The sequence below is a fragment of the Crocuta crocuta genome, unplaced genomic scaffold, assembly GCF_008692635.1.
Source record: "Crocuta crocuta isolate KB4526 unplaced genomic scaffold, BGI_CrCroc_1.0 scaffold172, whole genome shotgun sequence".
NCBI lineage: Eukaryota > Metazoa > Chordata > Mammalia > Carnivora > Hyaenidae > Crocuta > Crocuta crocuta.
The window spans coordinates 1,218,248-1,246,118 of NW_027528872.1; the positions used below are offsets into that span (position 1 = coordinate 1,218,248).

At 41.9% G+C, this 27,871-nt stretch overlaps 1 protein-coding gene across 4 annotated transcripts in view; it reads left to right on the plus strand.

Annotated features, from left to right (window-relative positions):
• Positions 1–27,871, plus strand: part of OPCML (opioid binding protein/cell adhesion molecule like) — a 581,265-nt gene that overhangs the window by 468,430 nt on the left and 84,964 nt on the right. For 2 of the 4 annotated variants that reach the window (XM_077756524.1, XM_077756523.1), the window contains exons 4-6: positions 4,816–4,953; positions 5,365–5,485; positions 5,979–6,130. In XM_077756524.1, the coding sequence (XP_077612650.1) occupies positions 4,816–4,953; positions 5,365–5,485; positions 5,979–6,130 (411 nt within the window). Of the gene's footprint in view, positions 1–4,815; positions 4,954–5,364; positions 5,486–5,978; positions 6,131–21,856; positions 27,297–27,871 lie in introns of those variants that run through there. The other 2 variants (XM_077756521.1, XM_077756522.1) reach the window with 2 other exon arrangements.

The following is a 27,871-nucleotide window of genomic DNA, read 5'->3' on the forward strand; positions in this document are numbered from 1 at the left end:
GAAGGCTAAAATTGTTGACACTCTATGATGTTTCCGACTCAAATTCTAAGGAGTTGTGTGAGGAAAAGAAGGAACGATTGGGCATCAGAATGGTGGCTGAGAGACAGCTGGCATGGGAGGACAGGATGTGAAGGGGAAAAGAAAGAAAAGGAACAAGATCAAGAAGCTTCTAGATTTTACTCTGGATTTCCTATTTGATCTCTTTATCTCTGAATGCTTAAGTTTCTTCCAGCTCTAATAAATCTTTCTGACCCATGGTACCTTACTAGAGGGATATAAAAACAATACGGAACTGAAAACTGAGCCAAGGGACAGAAAAATATATAGCACCGGATGTGGGCTCATGAGATTGTAGACTACCCAGGGTCGAGGACCTTGTCTTCTACATCATCTCCACCCCACACACAGTGTCTAACCCAGCCCTCCTTTCACAGCACATGTGAATAAGATAACTGCAGGTGATGTCAGAGAAAACAGGTCACACCAGGGATCCTTCCCCAAAGCAGTTTCTTGGTCCAATCCTCCATTTCTGAGTTGGCAGATCCTGCTCGTGGACGCTGCTTGTTCTTTGCCTTCTGTGACTGTTAAGTCAGAATATGCGTCCCTATAGAAGAAGCCTCCCTGTGCCCACAGAACCACGGGGCTTGCTCACTGTGTCCTCAAGTTACATACCCTGCATCTGAGGGGCCCTGGCTCAGGGACCTTCCACATCCCCTGATAAATGGCCCCATTTATATACTTGAAGATCTTAATCTCACTAATACAGTGAATTGGCCTTCTCAAAAGTACTCGTCTGAGGAAAGAAATAACCCATGTTTAAAATCATTTTAAAATATTTATTCTTCAGAGAGAAAGAGAGACAAGCCATGAGTGGGGGAGGGATAGAGAGAGAAGAAGCCACAGAATCTGAAGCAGGCTCCAGGCTCTGAGCTGTCAGCAGAGTCTGACACCGGGCTCAAACCCATGAACTGTGAGATCATGACCTGAGCCAAAGTCAGTTGCTTAGCCAACTGAGCCACACAGGCATCCCAGAAATAACCCATTTTTAAAAATATATTTCTGGGGGCACCTGGGTGGCTCAGTCGGTTGAGCGTCTGACTTCGGCTCAGGTCATGGTCTCACGGTTTGTGGGTTCGAGCCCCACGTCAGGCTCTGTGCTGACAGCTCAGAGCCTGGAGCCTGCTTTAGGTTCTGTGTCTCCCTCTCTCCCTGAGCCTCCCCTGCTCACGCTCTCTCTCTCTTTCAGAAATAAATAAAACATTTAGCCTTTAGTCCTTTAGTTTTTTCTTTAATCCCTTTTGAAGGTGTCTTCAGAATCTTTCCTGTGGCACCCAGGCCATCTTGCCTGCACCCCCTCTGCCTTTCTTTCCTTCCTCCTACCAGTAGCCCCTTCCTCCCCCCCTCCTCCTTCCTCCCTCTCCTCCTCCTTCCTCCCCCTCCTCCTCCTTCCTTTCTTGTTCCTCCCTCAGGTGTTTCTTCCTGCCCAATCCCTTCCTCTGCTTCCACATCAGCAGTTTGTCTTCTTGGCACCCAGCAAAGAGGATTAAAACATGTGTTGCCTTCTGCCCCTTTCTCTGCAGCATAGAATCAGGATTTTCCATTGTGACCGGAACTGGAGAGGGCAGGGAAAACATTAAACCTTGAAGTTTCCCAGGTCTCTAGGCATTTAGCAACCTAGATTGGTTCACCTAATATTCAAAGCAGTAACAAAAATAACATCTCAATCACCTTCAGCAGGCTTGAGATGGGGAGGAGTTTCGACAAACTCTTCCCATTTCTTGGCAAAGAACTGTTCAAGAGAATGCATGTTTTGTAGTAAGATCATAAACACTCAGTGAACAGTTAGCTTCAGGGGTCCAGATGCCCAGCCTCAGTGCACCTTACTCCTAAGAGGGTGTCTTTTGAAATGTGGGCTCCAAAATGATCTCCACATGAGGGACACTCAGTAAGCTCTGTTGACCAAGTGGCCACTTCACAGACCCAGATAGTTATAAATATGTGACAAGAGGGAGCTGAGAATAGCATGTGGTGGTACCTTATAGCTTCACTACTCAATGTGTGGGCCCTACATATCATGGAGATACTCCACCATTTATTAGAAATGCAGAGTCCCAGGCCCCACTCTAGACCTACTGAATCAGAATCTATGTATGTTTTAGATCCCAGAGAATTTATATGCAAATTAAAATCTGAGAAGCACTTACTTTATAGTACAAACTTGACAAAATTCATTTTCTCACTTAATGAGGTAGTATTATCATAACAATCCCCATTTTGCACGAAACACTCTCTTCCTTTTTCCCTTTTTTGTTGTCATATAATTGTTCCATAAAAACAGCATTACAGATAGTGAAAGAACATCCCTACATTCCAGAGGGTGGTTGTTGCCCAGTAATTGCTCCATAAAGAATCCAGAATCTACCCTACTCATACAAATGCAGAGAATTACTCAGGGTCCCAGAACATTGGCCTCCATCTTCTTTCAGGTGGTCCCTTCCCTTTGCATAAACCAACACTTCTAAGTTGACTGGCATCCATAAACTTGCCTTATCAGGGTCTTATCATGTATAGCATGATATGGATCTATCTCATTCTCTCCAAGGTAAGCAGGTCAGTGACCCTGCCTGAGGCTCCTGCCAGGCCCTACTACAGGTGGGTCTTTTGTTTGGTCAAATGCAGTGGGGTTTAATTACTTTAATTAATTACCACAGCACATTTTGAAGAAAAAATAATGGCATCTTAGTAGTACGAAGGCAGACTTTCAATCCTGCCATATTTATTTACTGCAAAAAAGGTACAGTGCATTTGGGAAGTTGTTTTGGTGTGATTTCATTGTTGATTTCATTGTTGTTTAATTCTAAAGAATACTTAGATTGCTCCACCATCATTTCAAAAAGTGAGGCAATTTTTATCTTTATAGACTTCCTGAAATAAGTGATCTCAGAATCTTCTTCAACTGTGAGATTCTGTTAAGCCTAAGAGAAATAAGGAAAAAAAGGATGGGAAGACGTTTATACTCCTCCAATAAATCTGGATGAATTAGTATATGAATTAGCCCGAATGACTAAATGTCTTCTGTGGTACAGGACTTGTAACCAGTACCACTACCCTGAGATCCTGGCAAACAGGGCCCTATGACCACATTCTCCCATTCAGGGTACATTTCCAACCTCTACCCTCAGCCATTTTTCATGTAGGTTTAATCAGATTCCCCAAGGTTCCCAAACTTATGCCTACGGGTTTGTACTGGACCCAATCAACAGTTCCAAATTCTAGGAGGGTGGCAAAGGGTGACAAAGGTGCTCCTGCAGAAAGGGCAACATTTCTTTCATGTAATTACATGATATTGGGCTACCAGAATTGGTGACTCCAATTGTTTATATAGAGAAGGGCCCCTTGGAAAATATTTTGCCAGGGGCCCCACACCTTCTTGGGTTGTACTTAGTAACTGATGGCAGAGCCTGGGGGTTTGGGATGTAGAGTGGAGAGAGGAGGCAAGAAAGGCAGCATGAGATTAAAAGTAAGTAGTCTGGAGAAATGGGCAGGATGGGGAGAATCTCCCCAAGGCTTAGACTTGAATCAAAATCAAGATGCTAAAGCACCTGTCTCTCTACTCCCTGTCCATCACCCTAGCCCTCACCTTCCTGCTGTTTCACATCCATGGTAGACCTAGACTTAGTTGATGGAGCATCCATTGGATAGGACTATGCTTATATGGGGGTGTGAGGAAAATTATAATGATTTTTATCTTCCTAAAACTGGTTCCACTCTAATGCCTGGAACACAAAAAGGAATCAGACAATAGGCCTATAAGAAATGCAAATGGCTGTACTTCCTCCCTGGCTTTTGTGTTGGCTTTTGTGTTGGCTGGGTTTTCATGGGAGCCTGGTGCTTTGACAGAACTGAAAACATTTGTGTTTCAAGACAGAGGGTCTGTTCTATTTGCACTGAACCACAGGGAGTGGGATAAGGGACAAGTCAGAGGGGCCAAGACATTACATGTCTTAGGAGACATGTAATGGTGGCTGCAAACAGTATGCATTTTCCAAGCCCGCAATATTTTGGATCATGAATTCCAATCTTCACAAGTGCCGAGGAATAAAGCCTCTAGAATGTCCTGCAAAGTCAGGTATAAAATCCATGAGGCGGTTCTAGTAACCATGGATCCATCATTTGGGCCCATCACTGTATTTTATGCTGGCAAACATTTATTGAGCACATCCTGCGTAACAGTCACAGAGTACTTCTGTATTCACTTTTTCTCCAATTTTTCTTCTCTAGTACAGTTGGAAGACGAATCAACTGCTTTGCATCTATCTATATGAACATATTAAATTATTTTACTTATTTATTCTACAAGTAGTTAGTATTTTGTATTCTGTCTCCAAAGGAATTTCTACATAATAAAACATTAATATGCCCACACCAACATATCCTAAAGGTATCCTCACATTTTTATTATATTATTAATCATGGCAATTCTCTTTAAAATATCAAAGTTTACTAATGTGCTGGGCTATTCTCTTAGTTAATCCTCATCATAATCATATAGGAAAAACAACAAAAAACTTCTTTTCAAATAGTATAAAAGGTTAAAGTGACTTGGACAAAAACACATTGCCCCAACTCTAGCAGAGAAATTCTTTCTTCAAATGACATACTATTTGGTCAACATGGTGTCTTATAATCTTCAACTTGACGTTCAAACCCCATTATTATGGCTTTTTGTACTCCTTCCCTACAAGCTCAAGATGTGAATATAGTTCTTTCCCTGGTTTCACAGATTCTTCATTGTTTCTGTCTCTTTCCTCCCAGAAGGCCAGGGCTTTGTGAGTGAGGATGAATATCTGGAAATCTCGGACATCAAACGTGACCAGTCTGGGGAGTATGAATGCAGCGCCCTGAATGATGTTGCTGCACCTGATGTGCGGAAAGTAAAAATCACTGTAAACTGTGAGTTGACCCATTGTCAGGAAGTTTCAGGGGAAAAGATAATATAGGGATTAAGAGAACAAGCTGGTCATGGCAGTGCCATTTTCTGATAGTTCCAAATTGTTTCCAATAGGAAAATACTTTCTCAGATTGCTTTGCACCATGACTGCCCCCATTGCCATTTTGCCCCAGAGTCTACCTGTGCCTGTCAGAACTTCTAGTTAATGGGGAGAATTGGTAACTTTTAATTGGTTTGAAGGCTTAAGAAGACGCTGGGGTAAATGCAATATCTTTAAGCAAGAATTCTTTTCCTAAAATAAAAGGTTATTTAACTGGGAAGGTGGGGTGTCACAAGAAATCCATTTGTACAATAGGGGACTAGATGTGCTCTTCATCTGCTTCATAAACACATTCTGCCTTTTCCTCCAACAGATCCTCCCTATATCTCAAAAGCCAAGAACACTGGTGTCTCCGTTGGTCAGAAGGGTATCTTGAGCTGTGAAGCCTCTGCAGTGCCTATGGCTGAGTTCCAGTGGTTCAAGGAAGATACCAGGTACCCTGAAAATGGAAATAGGGCATATCTGAAGCAGAGCCGATGGATCATTCCCCACATGGAAAGAGAATGATAAAGTAAAGGGGAAAGATATGGCAAAATCAAAATGCATTAGTCCCCTTTATAACAGTGTCTCCTTTCAGAACCAAGAACAAAAAAATAGAGGAAGCTGGAAAGTGGGAACATGAATTAACCTCGTTTCAGAACCCGAGATTAATTGTAGACATGGCAGCCATCAATGACTAGGAGCCAGTAAATTTCACCTTTAGAGCATGAACATCCTTTCCTTTTCCCTCCTGTGGAAGCTGTGGTACTTATGTTTTGAGTTAGAGGGACTGGATCAGTTACTGGATCAGTTACAAGAAAGTTGTCTGTGAGAAGGGAAGCCTCTTTGTAGGATTCATCTCTGGTATCTGTCACTTTCCCCAGCTTCTCTGTCCATTGTTTCACTCTGTCTGTAGAACCGGATCAGCAATACCTTCTCTTATTGCAGGCTAGCCACCGGCCTGGGCGGCGTGAGGATTGAGAACAAAGGCCGCATATCCACTCTGACGTTCTTCAATGTTTCAGAAAAGGATTATGGGAACTATACTTGTGTGGCCACAAACAAGCTTGGGAACACCAATGCCAGCATCACACTGTATGGTGAGTGCAGAAAGCCTGGGTGCAGTGGGCTTGGGGCATGTAGAGAGAGGAAGGCTGGATTTGCTTGGCCTATGTCCATCCATACTGCTCAACCCACCACCCTTAGGTATGAAATGCTTCTCCCTGTCATTCTCCTAAGCATGTGATACAGTGATGTTTGCAAGGTAATTGATATTTTCTGGTCTATTTAAAGGTGAGGTTTGCACCTTACAAAAGGAGTAAACCAAATTCTGAACCAAGTTGAATGGTGGTTGCCATAAAGAACATAGAACCAGGGAACAGTTAGATTGTAGTATTTAAAGGTCTGAGGGGATATGTTAGATATAATTTTAAGATACCTTCTATAGTAAGAGTCTATAATTCTGGGGGTTATATTTATAGATTTGAACCAAGCCAACTACTGCCATCATGATTCTCATGTCGATTGCCATGTCATGTTCTCACTCACTGGAGTGGATGGAACAGTAGTCTGAGTCTTCATCAAGATGACTGTTCTATCCACAACTGGAACATCAAACCCTTCCCTGAAGGTCTTTTCCTCCCATATGGATGGAGAGGTTTCCAGAGCCCTGACTGGCTCCCTGGGAAGCCCTCACCTCTCCCTCACCCAGCCTTCCTATGTTGTTGTGTCCATCTCTGTGTGCAGCATTTCACACCATTGGCCAGAGCCAGCTTGTTGTGATATTTCATGTGTGTATGTATTTGTTTATTTGCTGAGATTTGGTTAGAGGTGAGCGGGATGAAAAGGTATTCATCTTTCTATGTGTACCTCAGACCCTGAGCAAGCTTTCAGCACTAACATTAACTAAACTTTGTCCACCAACCATCTGAAATGTGTGATCTATGTCTTTTGTTTTCTCTCTGCATTGTGTGTGCATTGTGCTGTGTGTGTCTTAGAAATAAGCCCCTCATCAGCAGTGGCAGGTGGGTACAGCATGTTCCTTCCTTCCTCTGCCTGCTTGAATGCCTATGCTTTTGAATTTAAGCCTACTTCAAAGATAGGCTTGCCTGCTCCACCTCACTGACTTATTTACCCTTCATAGATAGACTTCAGGGGGTTTGGTTTGCACAATTTAGGTAACAAGCATGTAGAATATGATGGCTTTCACATACACACATTGTTATACATTTTGGGGGAAGAAGTTTCCCCCCAAATCAATATGCTTTAACTTGGTGGCCTGTAAAATAAATGAATATTCTGCTATTTCTGCACATAGCAGCACCAAGAAGAACCCAGCTCAGATACTAAATGGATTATCAAATGATTGTCTCCATGGGGAAGTCACCCTGGTATGAATATATTATTCTTTTAGATCAAGGCAAAAGGAGAAAATCAGTTAATTCTATAAACTTCATTTTAAAATAGAAATACTTGGGGACATTATTCATAATAATTGTAATAATATCTACCATTTACCAAATATTTACCCGTTTCTATGCATTATGTTAGCTAGTACTGTGCAAAATAGGTTACTAAGTCCATTTTAAAGATAAGTAAAAGGAAAACCAATGAAGTTAATTAATACTGAAGTACATGTACCAGTGAGTAGGTACTGGATGAAACCCAGGATCGGAAGCTCTATCAGATCCTAGGTAAACGGCGTGCAATGAATGCATGCACACACTCACACACTCATGACAACGCAGCAGCATGTGCTCGCCTGTGCTTCCAAAGGCAGTAGCCTCACAGTCCTACTTCCCTATGCTCAATCTCAATCATATAGAAAGTGGTGACATTTAAATTTTTCAGTCCTGGAATCAGCTCTGTCACTGTCACTTTTTATAACTCTGCATCTAGGCCAATTACAGGGCACCAGTGCTGCCCACACCTTGATGTCTATGAATGTCCATGTCTTGGTCCTGATTAAACTGAGGGGAAATGGTGGGAAGGGTGTGATGCTCTGCCCCTCAGCCTGCCATCACCTCCTCAGTTGGGTCATTAGGGGTAATGAATATGATCAAGAGAGGGAACCTAGGACTGACAGCCAGATCATCTACGTTCTTGCACCTCTAGACCACTAATGAAAGAGGTGTGTCATGGAAGATAACAACAGCAATGTATACTAAGACTGTATCAGCCTGCCAGGGCTGCCATAAAAAAATATAATAAGCAATAGAAATGTATTTCCTCACAGTTCTGGAGGCCAGGAGCCCATCATCAAGCCGGGAAGACCTACCATCTGGTTTTGATGAGGGCTCTCTTTCTGGCTTGTAGATGACCACTTTGTTCTCACATGTCCTTTCTTCTGTGTGTGTGTGGTGTGTGGAGAGATACAGACAGAGATGGCAACGGAGAAGGTGAGGGAGACAGGGCTATCTTGTATGCCTTCTTACTAGAACACTAATGCTATTGAATTAGGGTTCTACCATTATAACCTCATTTAGCCTTAATTACTTCCTTATAGGCCCCATCTCCAAATACACATTAGGGGGTTAGGTCTTCAACATATGAAAGTAGGGAGATACAATGCATTCCATAGAGAAGACATAGCTTTATCTCCCAATTTGGCTGGCCACTTGCCAGCTACTTAATCTTGCTGAGCTCACTTTCCTCACATGTACTATCAGTCCCTTCTTTTAGAAGGCTGGCAGGAGGACTGTATAACGTCTCTAGACAGAGAGTCTCACAGATGCTATGTTTAGATGCGTTGATACTTAGATATCAAAGTTTAGATACTTTGATAGCACAGAAAATCTACAGGCCTCAGTTTACTAAGCTAAAACTGGGATGATATTTCCTAGCCTGCTGACTGTCATTGTGAATTGTCAATAGGACAATGTTGATTGCAGAAGCATAACAGTATGAAACTGTTGTATAAAGGCAAGGCACCCCACAGTAATTGGTAGGTGTTACTATCAGTATTTGCCAACGCTTTGTGAACACACTGCTTCCCTTAGTATGACTGCCAAGATCGTTGCTCAACTGGACGGTATGTTCCTTTCTTCCAAAGTCTTTTGCGCCCTTTACTATAGTACCACCAATCCCCAGGATCCTCCCAGCCTGCTTCACCTGGTTAGTACCCACTCACATCCCAGCATCCCTTCCTGAGGGAAGCCTTCTCTGACCTCTGAGTAGGTCAGTGCTCCATTGCACACTCTTCTCTTACAATGCTTTAGAAGGTTGCTTTCACCACAATGCTCTCCCTAGCACTCATCCAGTAAGTACTTGCCAGTACCTGCCACAAGTCAGGTACTGTTCTCGGTGATGAAGACACAGGGCTGCACCATGACTACAGTCCTTATCTCTGTAGACTTCACTTGCTAGTTGCAATTTTACTTCTGCCTCATTTATGTAGTTTGGTTAAAATCTTCCCTCCCTTTTAGCCTTTTTGCTCCATAAATGTAGGGACCATGTCTGGTTTGATCCTTAGAACCTAGCGCAGAGCACCCCACACATTCGTGGGTCAGGAAAGTCTTGTTGAACAAATGGATACACAGAGATTGGAGGGTTGTGTTGGTGATGCCAGCTGTAGAAATTCAGCTGTCAGGAATGAAATGTGGAAGAATGCAATAGATCTGGAGTCTCAAAGCCTCTCTGAGGCCAGTCTCTGTTGCTTGCCAGCTGAATGGCTCTAGGAAAGTCAATCTCAGTGTGTCTTATTGTTCTCCTAAGTGAAAGCATTTTAGAAAATATGTCCTGTAATTATCTGACACTATGCCTGAGTGGAAATAACACAAGATCAGAGTGACATTGTCCAACTGACCAGCCCTTTCTGCTGGCCATTGGTGTTCCTTTTAGTCCTCAGTATTCCCATAATTGTGGCTAATTAGTGTTACCAACCACTTACTATGTGCAGAGCCACTAGACTAAGTGTTCTAAATGTTTTTTTTTTTAGTTTATTTATTTTCAGAACGAGGCAGTGAGAGCGTGGGGGTGGGGAGAGAGCGGGAGAGACAGAATCTCAAGCAGGCTCTGTGCCCACAGTCAGCACAGAGCCTGATATGGGGCTCAAACTCACAGTGAGATCATGATCTGAGGCAAAATCAAAAGTCAGATGCTTAACCGACTGAGCCACCCAGGCGCCCCAGTTCTACATGTTTTATCTCATTTAATGACTCTAGAAATAAGTACTATATTTATCCTGATTTTACAGAGGATGAAATTGAGAGATTAGGCAGCTTACTCAACTCATACTAGCTTACAAATCTTGAGCTGAGAGTTAAGCCTATGTACTCTGGTTCTAGTATCTGAACTCTCTTTACTACTTCAATCCAACTCACCATACTTGGCAACTCGTCATGGACATTGGTGGATGACCTTCCAAATGGAACCTTATATCAACAATTAGCCTATGTGGGCCCATTTCCTACACTAGCATCTCTCCTCATCCATCTAAATCCAATCCCGCCCCAACTTCTTAGAGGAACAAGTGGCGTTAGTTGGTGGAGCGATTTGTCTGGTTAATTCTGATAAATCCAATCCCATTCTGGAGTAAACATAAAGATGCATATATCTTTTTGAGTTCGTGTTTTCATTGTCTTTGGGTACATACCCAGTAGTGGAATTACTGGATCATATGGTAATTCCATTTTTAAAAACTTTTTGAGAAACCTCCATTCTGGTTTCCACAGTGACTGCACCCCATTTACATCCCTGCCAACAGTGCATGAGGGTTCCTTAAAATAATTTAAACATTAAAAATAATAAATTTGAATGCAGTCTTTTAAAGGACAAGTTTTACATGACAACCTATATATTCACACTTCTCAAATACACACACCTCAACATCCCCAGGCATGCAGTGGTGTTTGCCCTCAAAGAATGTAGGATTGTTTTTGGAGACCCTTTTGACTCTGCACTGTGACCCCATCACAACACATACTCAGAACAGGCCTCTCACACAAACATACCTTTATCTATTCCTACCTGCATGCAAAGAACAAGGGAAAGTGAGATGAAAGCAGTTTCAAAAGAACACATAAGACAAAGCCTGTGAGACAGTAGGTTGGGGAGTGGGGTGAGGCAGGACACGATGGGGCAGACTGTGAGAGCCAACATAGGTGGGTGGGCGATGTGCAGAGACAGATCAGTGGTTGGCACCCACATGAGGTGATTCTTCCCTCCACGCCAGCTGCCGCCCCTTCAAAAGCCACACTGACAAGATAGGTCAGGCAGGTACAGTACAACTCAAAGTGGCATTTTAGACTGCCTGGATGTTCCTTAGTGTGGGGCAATGGCAGGTACTAGAAAGACAACAGGACACTGAGACACCAGGAGCAAGGAAAATGGAGTTCTGGTCCCGACCCTGGTTCAGACAAACTGATGCTCTCTGTTCTCTGGTTGTCTGTGAGATGTAAGAACAGAACAAGATGGACTCTCAGCTGACTTCCAGCTAAGTGTTCTAAAGAAACAATGGGGAAACAGTATTAAAGGCAGGTCTCCAAAACCTATCATTCACAACCTTGGAAATGGTGGCAAATAAAATGCTTTTTTAATGGAAAAGCAACCTGCTCTAAGTATAAGAAAGTTTTAGTGAGTGGTTGCAGCTATTTGCAAGCCCACCTGGAGTGCTGGCACCTTGAAGTCTTGCCATGCCTACAGAAGCAGAGTTGGCCAGGCTCAGCCTGCTGGCCCCAGCTCTGCCCCTCCAGGAAGCCACTCACTTCTCTCAACTTGCCAATCCACTTTGCCTCCACTGGGTCCTGAGGGAGAGAGGCCCCATCCCCCTGTCCTTAAAGTATAAAGAGGGAAAGATGCTGAACTTGATTACATCCGGCACTGCAGAGAGTGTGATGCGTTTAATGAGCCATATAAATGCCTGGATTACTGGAACTGGCAGGGGGGAGGAACAGAGAGTGCAAACAATGCCAGAAAGGATGGGGGTGCTGCAGAGAGAAAAACAGATTTCTCACATTTTATCTGTGAAATCGTAGCGACACAAATTAGTCGCATTAAGAGTTAAGTATGAGGAAGAGGGACAACTGATAGAATCTTGTCATTGCAAATGAAAATGGCAAAATATTCCAGTTAAGGCAACATCTGGGCTCTGGATGTTTTTCCTCAGGCAATGCCTCAGCCCCCCTCAGAGCAGCCAGGACTTCAGCTTACCTCAGCGGCCCCTGGAAGCCGTGAGGACAGAATCTATATTTTCTTTTGCTAATGGCCATTCCTCTAGAATAAATATACATATCAGGCTGGCTCTTCAACCTGGATTTTCTACAACTACAGGCAGCAACAGCCAATGCCTCTCAGCCTCCACCAATTTCTGACTGCTCTGTCCACTGTGCATCCCACTGGTACCCATAGGCAGAGCCTCGGAGCCCCTTCTCACCCCCACCCCAACACCCTCCTGCCTCTACTGGCCATCTCCAGTCCATTATGAGGGTGTCCTAACAACCATACATTTCTCCCATATGTATCCAGAGGAGATCTGGGGAGTGGGCATGAGGAGTCTGGGGATTGTTTTTAGTGTGCCTTCTGCATGCCATCCTACATCTTCTCTGGCCTCTTCCTCCATATCTCTGGCAGGGAGATTCCGTGTTCCCATCTCCACCTTTTCCAGCACCATCACACCTCAGTCTGCCATGTTCTCTCTCCTCCTGAAACCCAGCTGAATCTCAGCTTCAGAGTTCTGGTTGGCCCCAGCACCCACTCCTGGCTTCTGTGATATACCTGGAGAGTGAGTTTCTTACGTTTCTGGATTAGTCTGCTGCTGGCCTCCACCTGCACCGTCAGTCTGTCCGGGAGTATATCACAGTGGGAGGAGAGGAGATCTTCTATGTCTTCAGGCATCTTACAAAGCAATATCTTAGTCTGCGTTTCACTTGCTTTGGGTGCTTTAAAAATGCAGATTCATGGGTCTTGCCCCAGACTCATTTTATCACAGTCTCCAGGAAAGGCCCTGAGAAAGTGCTTTTAAAGCAAGCTCTCCAAGGGAATCTTTTGCACACTGAAGACTGATGGTGTCGGAGCAATAGTCTGATAACTACAAAATTTGTATCTCTAGGACTCTCCTTAATTCTGAACTACAAACTACTCTCCCCACCTGAATGTTCCATGGGAATCGCAAATTCAATCTTTCTCTTTCAGACATGCCTCTCACTCATTTGTATACTTTATCTTTTCACCTATACACTCACTAGAATCTGTCTGGTGGTTCTGACTTCCTCCTCTCCCTTACCCTTACACCTGGTAGCCACAAGGCCTAACAAGTGGGACGTGGCTCTTCTTCTGGACTGTGGGCTCACCATTTCATTCTCACTTACACGGAGGTGTATGCTTTCCTTGAGCAGTCAGTCTATTCTCTTACCAATTCCTACGTGTTTGGTGTCCTAGCAAGCACACCCTTTGCCTCTCTGGGGCCAAGTGACCTTTCCAAAACTCATAATGCACCTGTTTATACCCTGCTGAAATTGCCTACAAGGAAAGCGTAGCCTTCAGCGTTGTTCTTGCTCTGAGATCCACCCACCCTTATACTTCAAGCTCCCCCACTTCCTTCTATGCACCCACCATGCTAGACCACCTGTGTTCCAGAAGGCCAGTCCCATTGCATACATAAGACTTCCTTCTTCATTTCTTCTCATCCATCAATCCATTCGGATTGAGTTACAAAGAGGAACAAAGTCCATAACCCTGTACAAACAAGTAAAAAGACAGTTACAATAGAATCATAGAATATACTAAATGAAAAGGCTACTAAGTGTCAGCCAGGCATGGCTTAAAGAGCTAAGAACGCTTTGAGGTAGGTACTGTTGTTATTCTCACTTCAGAGAAGAACCCAGAGCTCAGAGAATTCAGGTGATTGGGCCAAATTCCCATAGACAGGAATTTTACCCCAGGAGGAAGTGGCAAGACCAGGTTTTGCATCTAGGTCTGTCTGATCTTAATCCCATGTTTCTTTCTAACCCATACATATATCGTGTCTTCCAGTATGTTATAGGGTCACAGGTGGAAACTTTTGCCCTCTTCTCTGATGAGACTGTACTTCTCCTTTAAGGTTGTACTCAGTGTTACCCCATCCATAAAGTGTTTCTGAGCCCCACTGAAGCATCACTTATCATCTGGGGTTTCAGGATAGCTTATGCTTAGGCTTATATCTTGTTTGTATTTGCTTCTGCACTTAAAAGGATGTAGCACTGTATCCTGCAATGTTTATTTCCCAGTAAACATTTGTCAAATTAATAAAACTTCCAGTCAGTGGGGGCATCAGTGGTAGTCTTTATACAGTGTGAAAATCAAATAACCAAAGAAAAGCCAAATACACAAAAGGACTCATGGTCTTCTCCCCCCAGGGAAGTCAGATAACTATTTCTCTGACACTCTTCTCTTGCATTCCAGCTTCTATATATCCTATTTGGAATTTAGGGATTTCTCCCCACCCCCTGGGTCTTCCTTCTGAGGGAGACTCTATTAAACATTCCAATTCACCATTTAGGAAGATGTTCATCAAATGACTTCTTCTTGCAGAGACATCAAAAGCTGCACATATTTGTCCATTTCCTGCTGATAATAATGTATATGATTTTTATTTTCCAAATCCACAATTTAAATCCAGGTGGGAGGGAATGAGTCAGAGAGAAATACCATTGCTTTTGGCTGATGACAGCAGCGTAATCATTTGTATTTTCCCCAACCTGCAAAATGTCAACATATTAGAAAAAAAAATGCAGACATTTCACATTTCATTCCTGATGAGGTTCCTTGTTGTTCCCTCGCACCCCACCCTCCTCTATCTGAATCATTGACATCTGGCTATTAGCCTAAGCATTTAGAATGTAACACTGAGCATGCAGGGTGTGCTGATGTCAGCACAGACACAAGAGCTTGTGGTTCGGCATAGACCAAAGTCTTGTCTCTTTCAAGTTTGTGATGAGCTGACAGATTGGAATTAACTTCTGATATTAACTTCTTCCGCTCTTGTCTTTGTGGTAAATACAAAACAGGGAGTGCTAAAGAGAACAAAACAAAGATGGCTGCCTTTTTTGGCCTCTTTATCCACAAGTCTTCATGCTGTAAAGCCCGGTTAATCTTCCTTGTAAAACAACACAGGGCCATGTTTTGCACTGTAATTAAGGACAATGGAGGAAAGTTTCCTTTGAAGGGGAATGAAGCGCCTTCATCAGCCAGCACTGCTGAAAATAGGCTCCTATTTCACCAACAAGTGTAACACATGCATTCTCTAATTAGATTTGCTTGCTCCTCTTTTAATCACCAAGAACATCATTATCCTTTTGGTTCCTCATTAGGAAGGTCACATAGTTCATATTCATACTTATAAAACCTATCCAAATTTCAGAACAAAATTGTATCTTCTTAGACTTCAGATACTTCATTGATCTCACTGTGCTATCACCAAGTTCAACTTGCCTGTGGGCTTTTTTTCTTTCTTTTCTTTTTTAATGTGATCACCCTACCACCTGCTATTTTAGTAGAATTACAGAGATACACTGTAATGTTACTGAAGAACCATGCCATATTTTCATGGCAATCATGGAAAGGAAAAAACAGTGACACATTTCAATACCTTCATCGCCATTTTTAAGCTTCAAACTCTCTTGCAAGTCAAGATCTCATCAGTAAGCTTAAATATTTTGGGGGGGAGCTTTGTGCTGAGTTTGGGTTGATTTTCAAAACCTGCTTCTCCAGAGGGTGATCAGCCACCCCTGGAATGCAGCAGCAAAGTCTTAGCTTCCGGCATAGCTAGGCTTGCAGTCTGATTCCAGATGAAGTCCTCAATAGAATTTGCTTTTTAAAAATCTAATATTTAGTATATTTAATTTTGCAAAGTAAATACCCTCTCCAAAGTGGACTTTATTTTCTTTCTTTCTTCCTTTCTTCCTTCCTTCCTTTCTTCCTTCCTTCCTTCCTTTCTTTCTTTCTTTCTATCTTTCTCTGCAGAGATTCAGGTGTGGCCATAAAAATCTTCCCTCTGGACCAGAGTCCACATGTCAGTTGACCTCCATGCCATTTACCATTTCTTGAATTTATCTCTTGATCATTTCTGTTGTTCTCTCTCTTCTTTCTATACGCTAAAGACTAAAGTATTTTTGTCTGGATATCTAGCCCCAAGGTATTTTGTGGTTGTCATTGGTGTCACTTATAGTTTGTTTTGTGGCTTTGCATTATTATTAGAGCTTTTATTTTAACAATGTTTAGCATTGAAAGGATGGAGAAAGGACTGGGTCAGAGGAAAGGGCAAAAATCCACGTTCTACCTTCCAATTTACCACTGAAAAATATTTAATTAAATCTTATGTTTGTACTAACCATTCTAATTGAACCAAGTCATTGTTAACCATAAAAATGATTCCTTAAATGTGCCAGTTGCCCAGAGGGAATTGGGCTTCTAAATGCACTTGTTTCCCTAGGAAGCTTTAATCTGTGGTTAGTAGCCACTTCAGGTCTTTTTTTTTTAAATTTATTTTTGAGAGTGAGAGACAGAGCATGAGTGGGGAGCGGCAGGGAGAGAGAGAGAGGGAGGAGAGGGGGAGAGAGAGAGAGAGAGAATTCCAAACAGGCTTTGTGATATATATATGTATATGTGTGTGTATGTATATGTATATATATATATATACACATACACACACTCTTCCCCATTTTATACATTAAAAAATGTTTTAGAGAAGTTGACTGTCTTGGCCAAAGTCATCTTGCTAGTAAGTACCAGAGCCATAATTCAAATTTAATTCTGACTATTGAATTCAGTTCTCTTAATACTCCAACAAGAAGGATATTCCTGAGATGAAAGGGATTCTGGTAATTTTTTTTTCCAAATGGCTTTCTTCTCTGAATCTGGGAGCATTTAAAAATTTTCCTTCCTTCCTTCCTTCCTTCCTTCCTTCCTTCCTTCCTTCCTGCCTGCCTGCCTGCCTGCCTTCCTGCCTGCCTGCCTTCCTGCCTTCCTGCCTTCCTTTTTTTTTTCCTTCCTCATTTATTCCCTTTTTTCAATTGTTTGTTGAGTGATGTAGACTAGGAGAAAGGATATTCCAGGCCCTTTTAAAGTATAAGCTCTGTCAAAACACACACTGTGTCCACCTTTCTCTCTGAAAACAGACTGGCTCACAGCAGCCTCCCAAACAATACTTGCTGAGTGAATGACAGTGGCTTTCTGAGGCTAGTGTGGGATCCCCTACTCTTGCAAGGCTGATCCTTTGCCCTTGGGCCATGCATGGATCTTGTCTTTGAAACTCTCCTATAATTCTGCTCTATGTCTCATATCCTTCTAGGGCCCTCATGGCAATGACCGCTCTCAGCAAAAACACCCCTATCTCACGATCTCACCTCCTCACACTGACACCAGCAAAACCACATCTCAGGTTCAACATACTTGGGAAAAATTGAAACAATACAATATTAGCCTCAACTAAGAGTGTGGAAGCGTCATAGTGGTGGTTTCCATGATCACATGACTGCCTTGTACCAGGCACCATACTAATCAGTCTGACTTTCTAACCATTCTGTAAATTCAGTATTAGTAGCTCTATTTACAATAAGAAAAGTGAAAACAACCTTGTCTGAGATCACATAGCTGGCATGCCACAGAGTGAGGATTTAAACCCAAATTGGTCTGACTCCAAAGTTTCCAGGATTGGTTGTACTTTTATAGTGGTAAGTGACTTCATCTCAAAGGAGATTTAAGGCTGCAAAGACAAGACAGCAAAGTCTAGGAGTACAGATGCATCCAAAACCTTTCCTAAGGTTCATAAAAGGTGTCTATTCTACCTGTGCATCCAGGGATTCTGTTCTTTTGGCATTTGGCCCCATCTTTCAAACATTCTCCAAATGTTTGTCCTTTGTCCAGATGCCTTTCAGAGTTAGTTTTCTGTAGTAGAACACATAATTGAAAATCCACTTCATGTATCCAAATACTGGATTCTAAGTTTGAAATAAGAACTAAATTTCTCCCCATTTCCACCAAGAAGAAGGGCGGCGGGGGGGGGGGGAAGAGGAGGAAAGCACCATCTGAATTCCTGATCATGTTTACTGAAATTAATACTACTATTATCTTGGATACTGAGTACTTGGAGAAGTCCATGTAGCTGCTGTTACCTGAAGAAACAGGTATACCAAGGTATAGGAAAACCATAGTTAGCTTGACATCTAAAGATGTGTGTTCAAGCTTTAGTACTACCACTGCTCAGCTCAGGTGAAGTGATTCTCCAGTAGCATGCCCTTCCCATAACAGATTTGTTGAACAAACATTTGCAAAAGCCTCCTACCTGCCTAAGGGACCAAAAGTAAGCCCTGAGTGATCATGGGACCACACCAATTAGCTAAACAGTGGTAATCTATATTAAAGCACAAAGAAGCACATCACTAATCAGGTGAGTGGCCTTAGCAAACAGAAACCCTAAGGGAGAGACCCAAACCAAATGGGTTCTTTTCTTCACTAATAGTATAATCAGGGTTACTATAATCATGCAATTAAAAAAAAAACACAACAGTTCATAGCTGATGGCTTTTATTTCACATTCCTCCAACCTAGAGAGTGGTGCACACATGTGAGCCTCTTTTTCTGCTCTGAGCAAGGTACAAGAGCCCTCCTATAGGTCCCTCACTGTACTGACATTTGGCCCAGCTGCCAAATCTCAAATGTGTGCAGGATCCATGAGGGAAACGATGCTAATTTTAATTACCATTATAGTGGATTAGATTAACTCATTGGACAGACTAGCTCAGCCATTGCTCATAGATTGATTGACCAAAGGCAGTTTGGCATTAAATTAACATATTGTCTGATATATAAAGCAAGGTTCATCACACCTGCTGAAGAGTAAAGCTCCTTGAAGCTGCATAGAAAATGTGGCCACAGAAAAGGAAATTCTGGGGTCCAGGAATGTTTGGTGCCCTCTTGCTGTTTTAGGAGATGACATGCTGAGGTGCAAAAAGCCAGAGTGGTGATGGTTTTGTACCAACTGGAAAGGGCCATCTGGCTGCTCACCAGCTGTCCTTTCTAGTACCAGATGTAGATTTTCCATTCATACAATAACTCGAAATGCTAATAACAGAAGAGCTTTAAAGGTCACTAACCCCAACCTCCTCTACTTTTTTAGATGGAGAACCAAGGCCAGAGAGGAGATGCCAGTCAGCTAGGGAGCAGCAGAGTCACACAGAGAAATAAAGTACCCAGACTCCTAACCAGCTGTACCTATCACTTAGCGTTGCTGTGCTCCCAGAAAACATGCACAATGTAGAGTGGTAACAATCAAAGTTACAGACTCTATAGACTAGAGTGACTCAGTTCTAATCCAGCTCTATGTATTTAAATTGTGTGACCATAGCAAGGTCCTTAACTGCTCTGTTCTTTAGTTTCTCCATTTATAAAATGGAAAAGTCAGTAGTCCATAGCTCATAGACTTTGTGAAGATTAAATGCATTAATATGCGTGTAGCATTTAGAATCCTGCTTGCAACGAGAGAACACAATGTAAATACTTGTTACCATCATCATCCTAAGCAAGCTGAACAGTCTCTATGTCTGCTAAGTCACCCTCATGGCTTGGTTTCCATTCTATGGAACACTCAACTGAAGTTTAACTGTGGCTATAAACCCTCTGCCTGATCAGTAATGAACATCTTATTGCATCTGCCACACACCACTAGAAACACTTATTTCTCTTTATGATTCTGCCTCCTTCTCTCTCTGTACTTCAGCCTTCATGCTTTGCCTTCCTCATATACTGTTTTGTTTTTATTTTTATTTTTTTTAGCTATATCCATCCTTGTGCTGGTAGCATGGTATCCACAGAAGTGCTTAAGTCCACTGGTAGAACTTGGAATGAAGTGATTCCCACACTAAAGATCTCTGTCTCTCTAGAGTGTAGCTTATTAGGCCTTTCATTGTTTCTTAAGTTAATATCAGCATCATGAATTAGACTAAGATACACACACACACACACACACACACACACACAGTTTAATGTATGCCCTCTCCATATGTAATATACAAATATTATTATTATAAATATTATATTAAGCATTATTAGAATATATATCTATATATAAATAACATTATAAATATAATATATATTTGATAGAGATAGATAGATACTCTTAAGGAGACATATATGTCTTACAAATCTGTATTGCTCATTTTCTTATAAACTCATTAAAAAAATCTAAATCATTCATCATTTGAAGGAAACAATATATAGAATAGCCTTGAGCTCCAACTTGAGCATTTTCAACTTTGTACATTCTGTAGGCCAGGATGGTTCCTTAGGATATATGTCTTGACTGATGGAGGCTTCAGAGTCGGGCTACTTTTCATAAATATGTAGGGAGCCTTCATGGAGATGATAGCACTGGGCTTGTGCCTGGATCCTGCCCTTGTTTGTGAATGCTCTATAACCAAAATGCAGAGCCGTATGAGACAGATTCTCAAGGTAGGGAGTAAATGTGAATTTTTAGTCAATAGGAGAATTGTGTTACATTGTAAATCAGAGGAAGGAAAGGTATCCATGTGAAAATTCCTAGACTGGGAACAGTTACATGCTCATTGCTAAAGTGAGGGGCTTGTACTTCCCAAAGCAAAAGTTTAGCATCAGTCTCTTTCTAGGCAAGGCAGGGATCCACACCATCGTGCTGTCTTGAGTCTCTGCACCAGCTGTGCTTCTTAAAGTAATCATGCTTATTTCCAATAAGCCAATTTGCTTCTAAAAGCATCAGGGAAGCCCTGGCTTGAGAAGGTAGCTCCCTTTCTTTGCCACTGGCTCTACAGGAATGCCTCTTGATGGCTTCTCACTTGCATCTTATAGTTGATTCCCTATAGTTGGTTCCCTGGAATCCTCTTTGTCTAAGCTACTGGTCTCGCTTATGACTCCAGTTTCTTATGCTTTGCAAATAAAGCTGATGGGCGATTAGAAAGGTGAATTAGACCCTAATATATGTGCCCTGGGTCTTAAAAATAGACTAGGACAATCCCAATTCATGTGGTCTGTCTTCTCAAAGGTGGCAGATGAAGTGATAGGATCAACACTTGTGACTCGATGGTCTTGTCTTACAGTGGAGCATGGATGACTCACTAGGGGCCTTTAAAAGAGCCAAAGAGGCCAGAAGAAAGGGCAAAGGGAGAACTCCATCAGGCCACACCGTTAGGTGGCAACGTGGACACAACACAGAGTCTTTGTGGCTTTGGGAGAGGCACTGCTACTACTGGGATAAACCCAACCATAGTCTTTAAAACTCTAGAGTATAACTATCCATTCTTCCTCAACTACTTCAAGAGAAGCTTCCACAATACCCAAGTTATATGGGGTCAAAAGTTGGCCACCCCAACACATAGACCCCTGTTGCTCACAAATGTTCCCATTCCTCTCTCCTCCGTTCCCCTACCTCCTTCTCTCCACTGTGGACCATCTCCCGCTCCTGACTGTCCTGATGCTCTCATCCCTGTCTGTTTTGGACACCATCTCCACAGTTAGAGGTGCTGCTTATGGAGCAACAGTCAGGTCCTGCCATACCACTTAGCCCTGTCTGCTGCTCTAACTTTTCAGCCCATTGGCGTAATGACTGCCATTGTCTCCCTCTACCCCTTTTATTTTTTAAACCTCAGTCTTTTGGGAGCAGGCTGTAGTGGTTAAGGTATGCCAGCAGTTTGCACCTTTGGGTTTTTCAATATTCCAAGTGGGTGTTTTCCATTTGTCCAGATTTGGAGGGATTGATGGTGGGAGGTGGGAGACAGGGGAATGCTCACAGAGAAGCATGCTCGTATATTTGTTTGTCAGGCAATAAGTATGGTACCCTTTAGGTGCATGCTAATGGGTCTGTCTCTCTTTCCCCTACACAGGGCCTGGAGCAGTCATTGATGGTGTAAACTCGGCCTCTAGAGCACTGGCTTGTCTCTGGCTATCAGGGACCCTCTTGGCCCACTTCTTCATCAAGTTTTGATAAGAAACCATAGGTCCTCTGAGCAACGCCTGCTTCTCCATATCACAGACTTTAATCTACACTGCGGAGGGCAAACCAGTTTGGGCTTCTTTTTGTTTGTTTCTGTTCTTCTTCTTGATTTTTTGGGGGGTTTGGTTAATTTGATTTTTTCTCCAGTTTGAATGAGTGGGGTTGGGGGGAGGGGTGGGCAGGGTTCTACCATGTGTAGGATAATCATTCATTGGTGTGTCCAAAAATGGAATCTATCCCTGCTACCTGGGCCCTTCCCTTTCCTCTGCTCCTCAACCATCATCATCACTACAAACTTCTCCTCCCCCAACACACCAAACCATAAGCTCCATTTGGGCAAAAACGTGCCTCATGAAAAACACCCTGAAGACACAACTTGACTTACAATGTAGTGCACAGCAAGAGTTATATCCAAGTGTCCTATTATCCGTGTCTTTTAAGCTTTGGGCCACTTTCTTTATTATAATGTACATATCCCTCCTCCATTTTTATTATTATCTAATTACATTTGGGTTCACATTCTTTCTTTCTGGGAAGCTATCTCAGTATACCTATATCCATATATATATATATGTATATCCTTGTCACCTTCTCTAGCCACTCTGCCCTATTCACTTTCTCTATCGCTGTGGGGGTTAGAGGTTTGGGGCTAGTCACACAACCCAAAAGTAAAAGTTTAGAAGTCACTTCACCAAAAAAGGGAGGGAGCATTTTGCGGATAGTACTTCTCTTTTAAAAATGCTGTCTAACTTGTAAAACAAAATGATCTATAGATGACTGATTATTTAGGGCTTATCAAGCTATCACAGGAATCATATGGTTATCCATCTACTTGACTGTGTGACTTATCGCTCCCTCCAATTATCTACCCACCCATCTTTCTCTGTAGCAATCTATTTACTCTATTTATCAATCTATCAATGTAATTATCTAATACTTCTCTCTATTTCTTTCCTACTACTCACTATCAATTCATCACCATATTAGTTTCTAATCATATTGTGTCTATTTTACTGTATTCATTTCTCCTCTACCTTCAGCAGACATTGGCATCTTCAAAATTACCTATCAACTTTCATATGGAAGCCAGTGGTCTCACAGGCTAACAACATAGAAAAGCAATATGTCATGAACTCTTTGGAAGGTGATATGCCATCCACTCAAAGTAGATGCCATTAACAGACGGACCAAAGTAACAATCTAAGGACCAGTCACTCACTACTCCTGGAGATTCCATTTCCAAAAGCATCTTCTTGGGAAGCAGATCAGCCCTGGAAAGGCCTTGATCAGTGATATGGTTTGTTTGTTTTTTCCCTTTGACACTTGAAGGACCAAGATGCCAAATTTCATGCTTCTTTCTGCCTTTCAAAAAAATGTGTGTCAGAAACCTATGGGACTTACTCCATGGCTGGTTTTTATTAATAGCAAGAACAGAAGAGAGGAAACATGTATCTGTCTCTGCAGTGAAAAGAGCAATCCACCTGTCTGAGTGCAATGACTTCAGCTATTGTCTCCTCCCTGTTCCAGTTTTGGTTTAATCTGTCTGAAAACTATCCAGTAAAAAGCTGATGGAAGCCAATTACATGGTGGGTGTGTTGACAACTCTGGTATTTGTTTCAGGAAGCTCTTCTGAGCTGAGGGCACTTGAGCAACTGACTTAATTCCCAAGCACTTGATTAACACAACACTGCAAACAGGAGGGGAAAGTGTAAGTGACACACAATTTCCTCTGATACAGGCTGCTTCTCCAGTGGCTTTGGGGAAGAATGTCCTCAGTTTTCCATGTTCAAAGCAGATCCAGCAGGTAAACAAGAGCTGACCTGACTTTTCTGCATCATTTCCTGGGACAAGAAAGACACAGCCAACAAGGGAGCTTATAATCCAAAAGAATGGCATTGAAAACCATGCAAAGTTATGTCTCTCTTTACCCATGCTGCAAGGACTGACTTACTGAGACGATGATAAAGGAAAGAAGCATCAACAGTGACTATCTCACAGGCCTTCCCTGCTTCAGTTGGGAAACTTTGAGGTCCACAGTCTAAAAAATAATAAGTATGAGCTTTATAGAGCTCCATTCACTTAATGCTTAATTGATCTTTTTCCTCCAATATAAATGGCCTCTGTGTTTTGTTCATAGTGGCACATGAACATGACATGCACAGTGGAGTAATATATACTTAGATATATATGACATACATATATACATACGTGTATACAAAGGTAGGTAGTCTTGGCATACAAAATGCTAGGCACTTTTGTAAGAGTTGGAGATGGTGCAAGTGAAATTAATATTACATTTGCCAGCTGTAAACAGACATCTGCATTTTCTAGTGAGCTGCCAGGAGCCAGATTCTGGGAATATAAATGATGTGCCAAAAGCAGTGTATTGATTCCAAGTTCCAGGGACAATCATGAGCAGACACAAAGTCAGAATTAAAGGTCGGACATCATTGTTTCAGATCTGTCATCACATTCTGCACCTGGAGTCAGGTTGGTGTCAGACACTGTATGGAGACTAAATGCATCATTTGAGTGTTCTACTGATAATAAATGTTACTTTGGAGTAAAATAAATATGGAGGCTCTGGGTAATAAACGGTCTTGGAGAACACAGTGCTTGAAATGGACAAGCTATACATGTTCTTCATGCCAAGGCTTGTTCTAGAGGAAGGGACCCATCCTCCTCTGGCCAGCAAGATCACCAGAACCTTATGAACATGATGAGGCTGAGTCTCAGAGTCACTATGGAACTCTGTGCTGCCCTTTTCCACTGGATACCAGGAAGCACCTCTGGTGGTTGCCTATTCCAGCTGTGTTTCAGAGGGCAAAAATATCCTTCAGTCAATCCTCATCCGTCTGGGATAAAGAAAACCAAGTAAATAAGACCCAAGAAAATGGGGCACTAAGAAAGAAAATGGCTCTTCTTTGCTATAGACATACTTCAGCTTCTGCGTTGTTTGGGTTACTTTTGTGGGGATGGCTCTATCGAACAGTAGCTGTTACCCAACATTTGAAGCATATAGAACATTAAATGCTATTAAGGACAATATCCACTATCACACATGCTTTTTCAGCTTCCCATATGGAGGGTAGATGGATAAAGTCTTCTGGATAGATTTTTTTCAAGGTGCCAATGGTCAGAATGGGAGTAGGGGTAAAGAAGGAAGATAAACAAAACTCTGAGAAACCTATAACTCTTCATGGTTTTTCTACATGGGAAGGAAACCAAATAAGACTTATCAGGAGATTAGATGTGACAAATTTAGCAATGTACTTACTCTGCAACCGTTTCCCTTCCGAAAACACAGTTGATATGTATTTCCACTAAAGTAATGCCAATGAATGAGCTAGTGTTAAGGCTCTGGTCAAGGTTGTTTTTCAGTAGTTTAATGTCAAGTGCCTGATACAGTCATCTGCAAGTCTAAGCAAGTGTGTTTAGTTTTTCTCACTCTTGTTTTAAATGGGGGAGAGGGGATGTCTAGGTGAGCAGTGGTCAAAACATGCACATATGTTATGCAGGGAGCATTGTGCATGGCTGTTCTGCAGCAATTATGCTAGCTGGAATAGAAGGAAAGGTAAGGCTTTCTATGAAAAAGAGGCCTTGGTCTTTGTCCCCTGAAACCTATGCCTCATACTAGATGATACCTTCCACAGGTGGGCAGTTCCTTCTCAAAACCTGGGTGGGAAGTGTTTTCCACTGGGTGGAAGTGGACTCCAAAAACTCCACAACCAAGGCTAAGTTTAAGGACCTGTTTCTGCATGGATCCAGTCAACTTGGTCTCAACATGGCGGTGTTAACAAGTTCTGCTTATTTTGGAAGAACTCTTATGTGAAAAGAGCGGAGAACCTCCAAGTGAGCAGTCAATCTCAAAGAAAGCTTATCATTGCCATTGTGTTGAGAAATGGAATGCTCTAGTTGTGGTTGGTGCTTCCAGTGCCAGGAAGAATGTTCTCTCCTCTGTAGTTGTATATGGATGTCATCAGAGCTGGGGAGAAAGAGGGAGGAATGGCTCAAGATGAGGTGGGGTATGGGGGTGGGGTTATCTTTTCCAACTTGACCCCAAGTCCTCACCTGGAACCAGCCCACTTCCCCTTCCTACCTAACCCCCCTCCAAAAAAAAAAAAAAAGAAAGAAACCTTATTTAAAGTAAAGTTTAATATATTTGGAATTGGGTGAAGGAACATTAAATTCTTCTTGTTGGCAAATTTACTTTTTTCTTTTTCTCCAACAGTTAGAATGTTTTGGTTTTGTTTCACATAAGCTATATTCCTAGAAGCTTACACCCAATTGCCTCTTCTTCTCCCATCCAAAGCTTCCCTTTTGATGTTCAGACAAATAAGTTTGAGCAGTTGCAGTAAAACTTCACAGGTGTGTAACTAGGAAAGCAACATTTTCAAAAGATACCATATGATGAGGACTCCTAATGATCACTAAAAACAAACAAATAAAAATGCCACTCTCATTTTCCTCATTTCTTACTTAAGAGAAGAGAAGTAAATGAAAGGAGGAAGAAATAGATTTGCAATTAAATGATGGGGCAGAAAGACAGAGATGAACCAGTGCAATTGAGCCTTCAGGTGCAGGATCCTCGGAGTCCAAGGGAATGTGGAGTGGACTTAATTAGGCGCCATTGTCTTCATCCTGAAAGTAAGCAGCTAAGCCTCATTTCCAGTATTTTGAAATAGATTCCTTTTTGTTTCTTTCAGTGGTGCCCTTTTAAAATGTGTACGATTGTTCCATGTCACTGAATGGAGAAAGAAAGATTATGAACCCTCTACTATCCTTCTAAGGCCGCATTCTACATTACTGGCAGATTTATAAGGATATCAATAATAGCGATGATAAGTAATAATAGCTGCCCTTGTGTTAGTTAAAGGGAGCCTTTTTAATCATTCAAAATTTTTTGTGACCTGTAAAGTGCAGTTGTGAGGAATGTGTGGGTGTACGAAAATGTATCTGTCAAGTTCAGAGTCCTCTAGATTAAAAAAAAAAATTATGACTTATCAATGGTGCCGTTATAGCTGTGTCAGACGATGGGTGTGTCCATTCTCACAATTATCCTTAAAACAAATCTATGTTTAAATGCTTTAAAAAATTATCACATGATACAAGAGTATAACTTCTAGAATTCTTTTTCTTTTGTTTTCTTTCTTATTTTTTCCTTCAAAAATCAATGAAGACTTGATTTCTGTCAATAATTGTATTAAGGGTGAATATACTACCTGAATTTTGTGCATGTTACATTGTAGTTGTAACCTTTTCTAATTCAGGATGAATACGAGATGGTTGTGATTGTGCAGTGTATCAATAAAGTTCAAAGAAATTTGTAACTTTTGGGGGGCTGTTTATTAGGACATCTTGTTAAGTATCCAGGAATGGAGAAAAGCAGGCTAAGCTTTTTCCATATACTTCTCCCATATATGTGCTTTAAGCTTTGGGGAGTAGATGCAATCAGAAAACTGAGTAGCCTATTTCTCTCTCTCTCTCTTTCTCTCTCTCTCTAGCTCTCTCCCTGTCTGTCTCTCTCTGTCTTTCACACACACACAGAGTAGAAGTCTAGGTACTTTGCATATGATACCTATATATTTGAATATCTATGCCATTTACAAATAATAGAAAATGTAGCTGCAACCTCAAAGTCTAAATTATGTCTTGACCTAATCTAAAATGAAATCAATAGAGAAGTTGCAGGGGGAAAAATGACACTTCTTAACAGTTCCTGTGACTTAATTACACTGAATCAAGAACCACTTTGACCAGAGCACATACAAGGAAAATATGGTGACTATGATGTACATATAGTCTTAAAAGTGTATGTAATTGGATTAATTGTTTCTCCATCTTCAGTTTTACTGTAGTATACATATGGGAAATAGCATAAGAAAGAGACCTGGGGAAGAAGCTC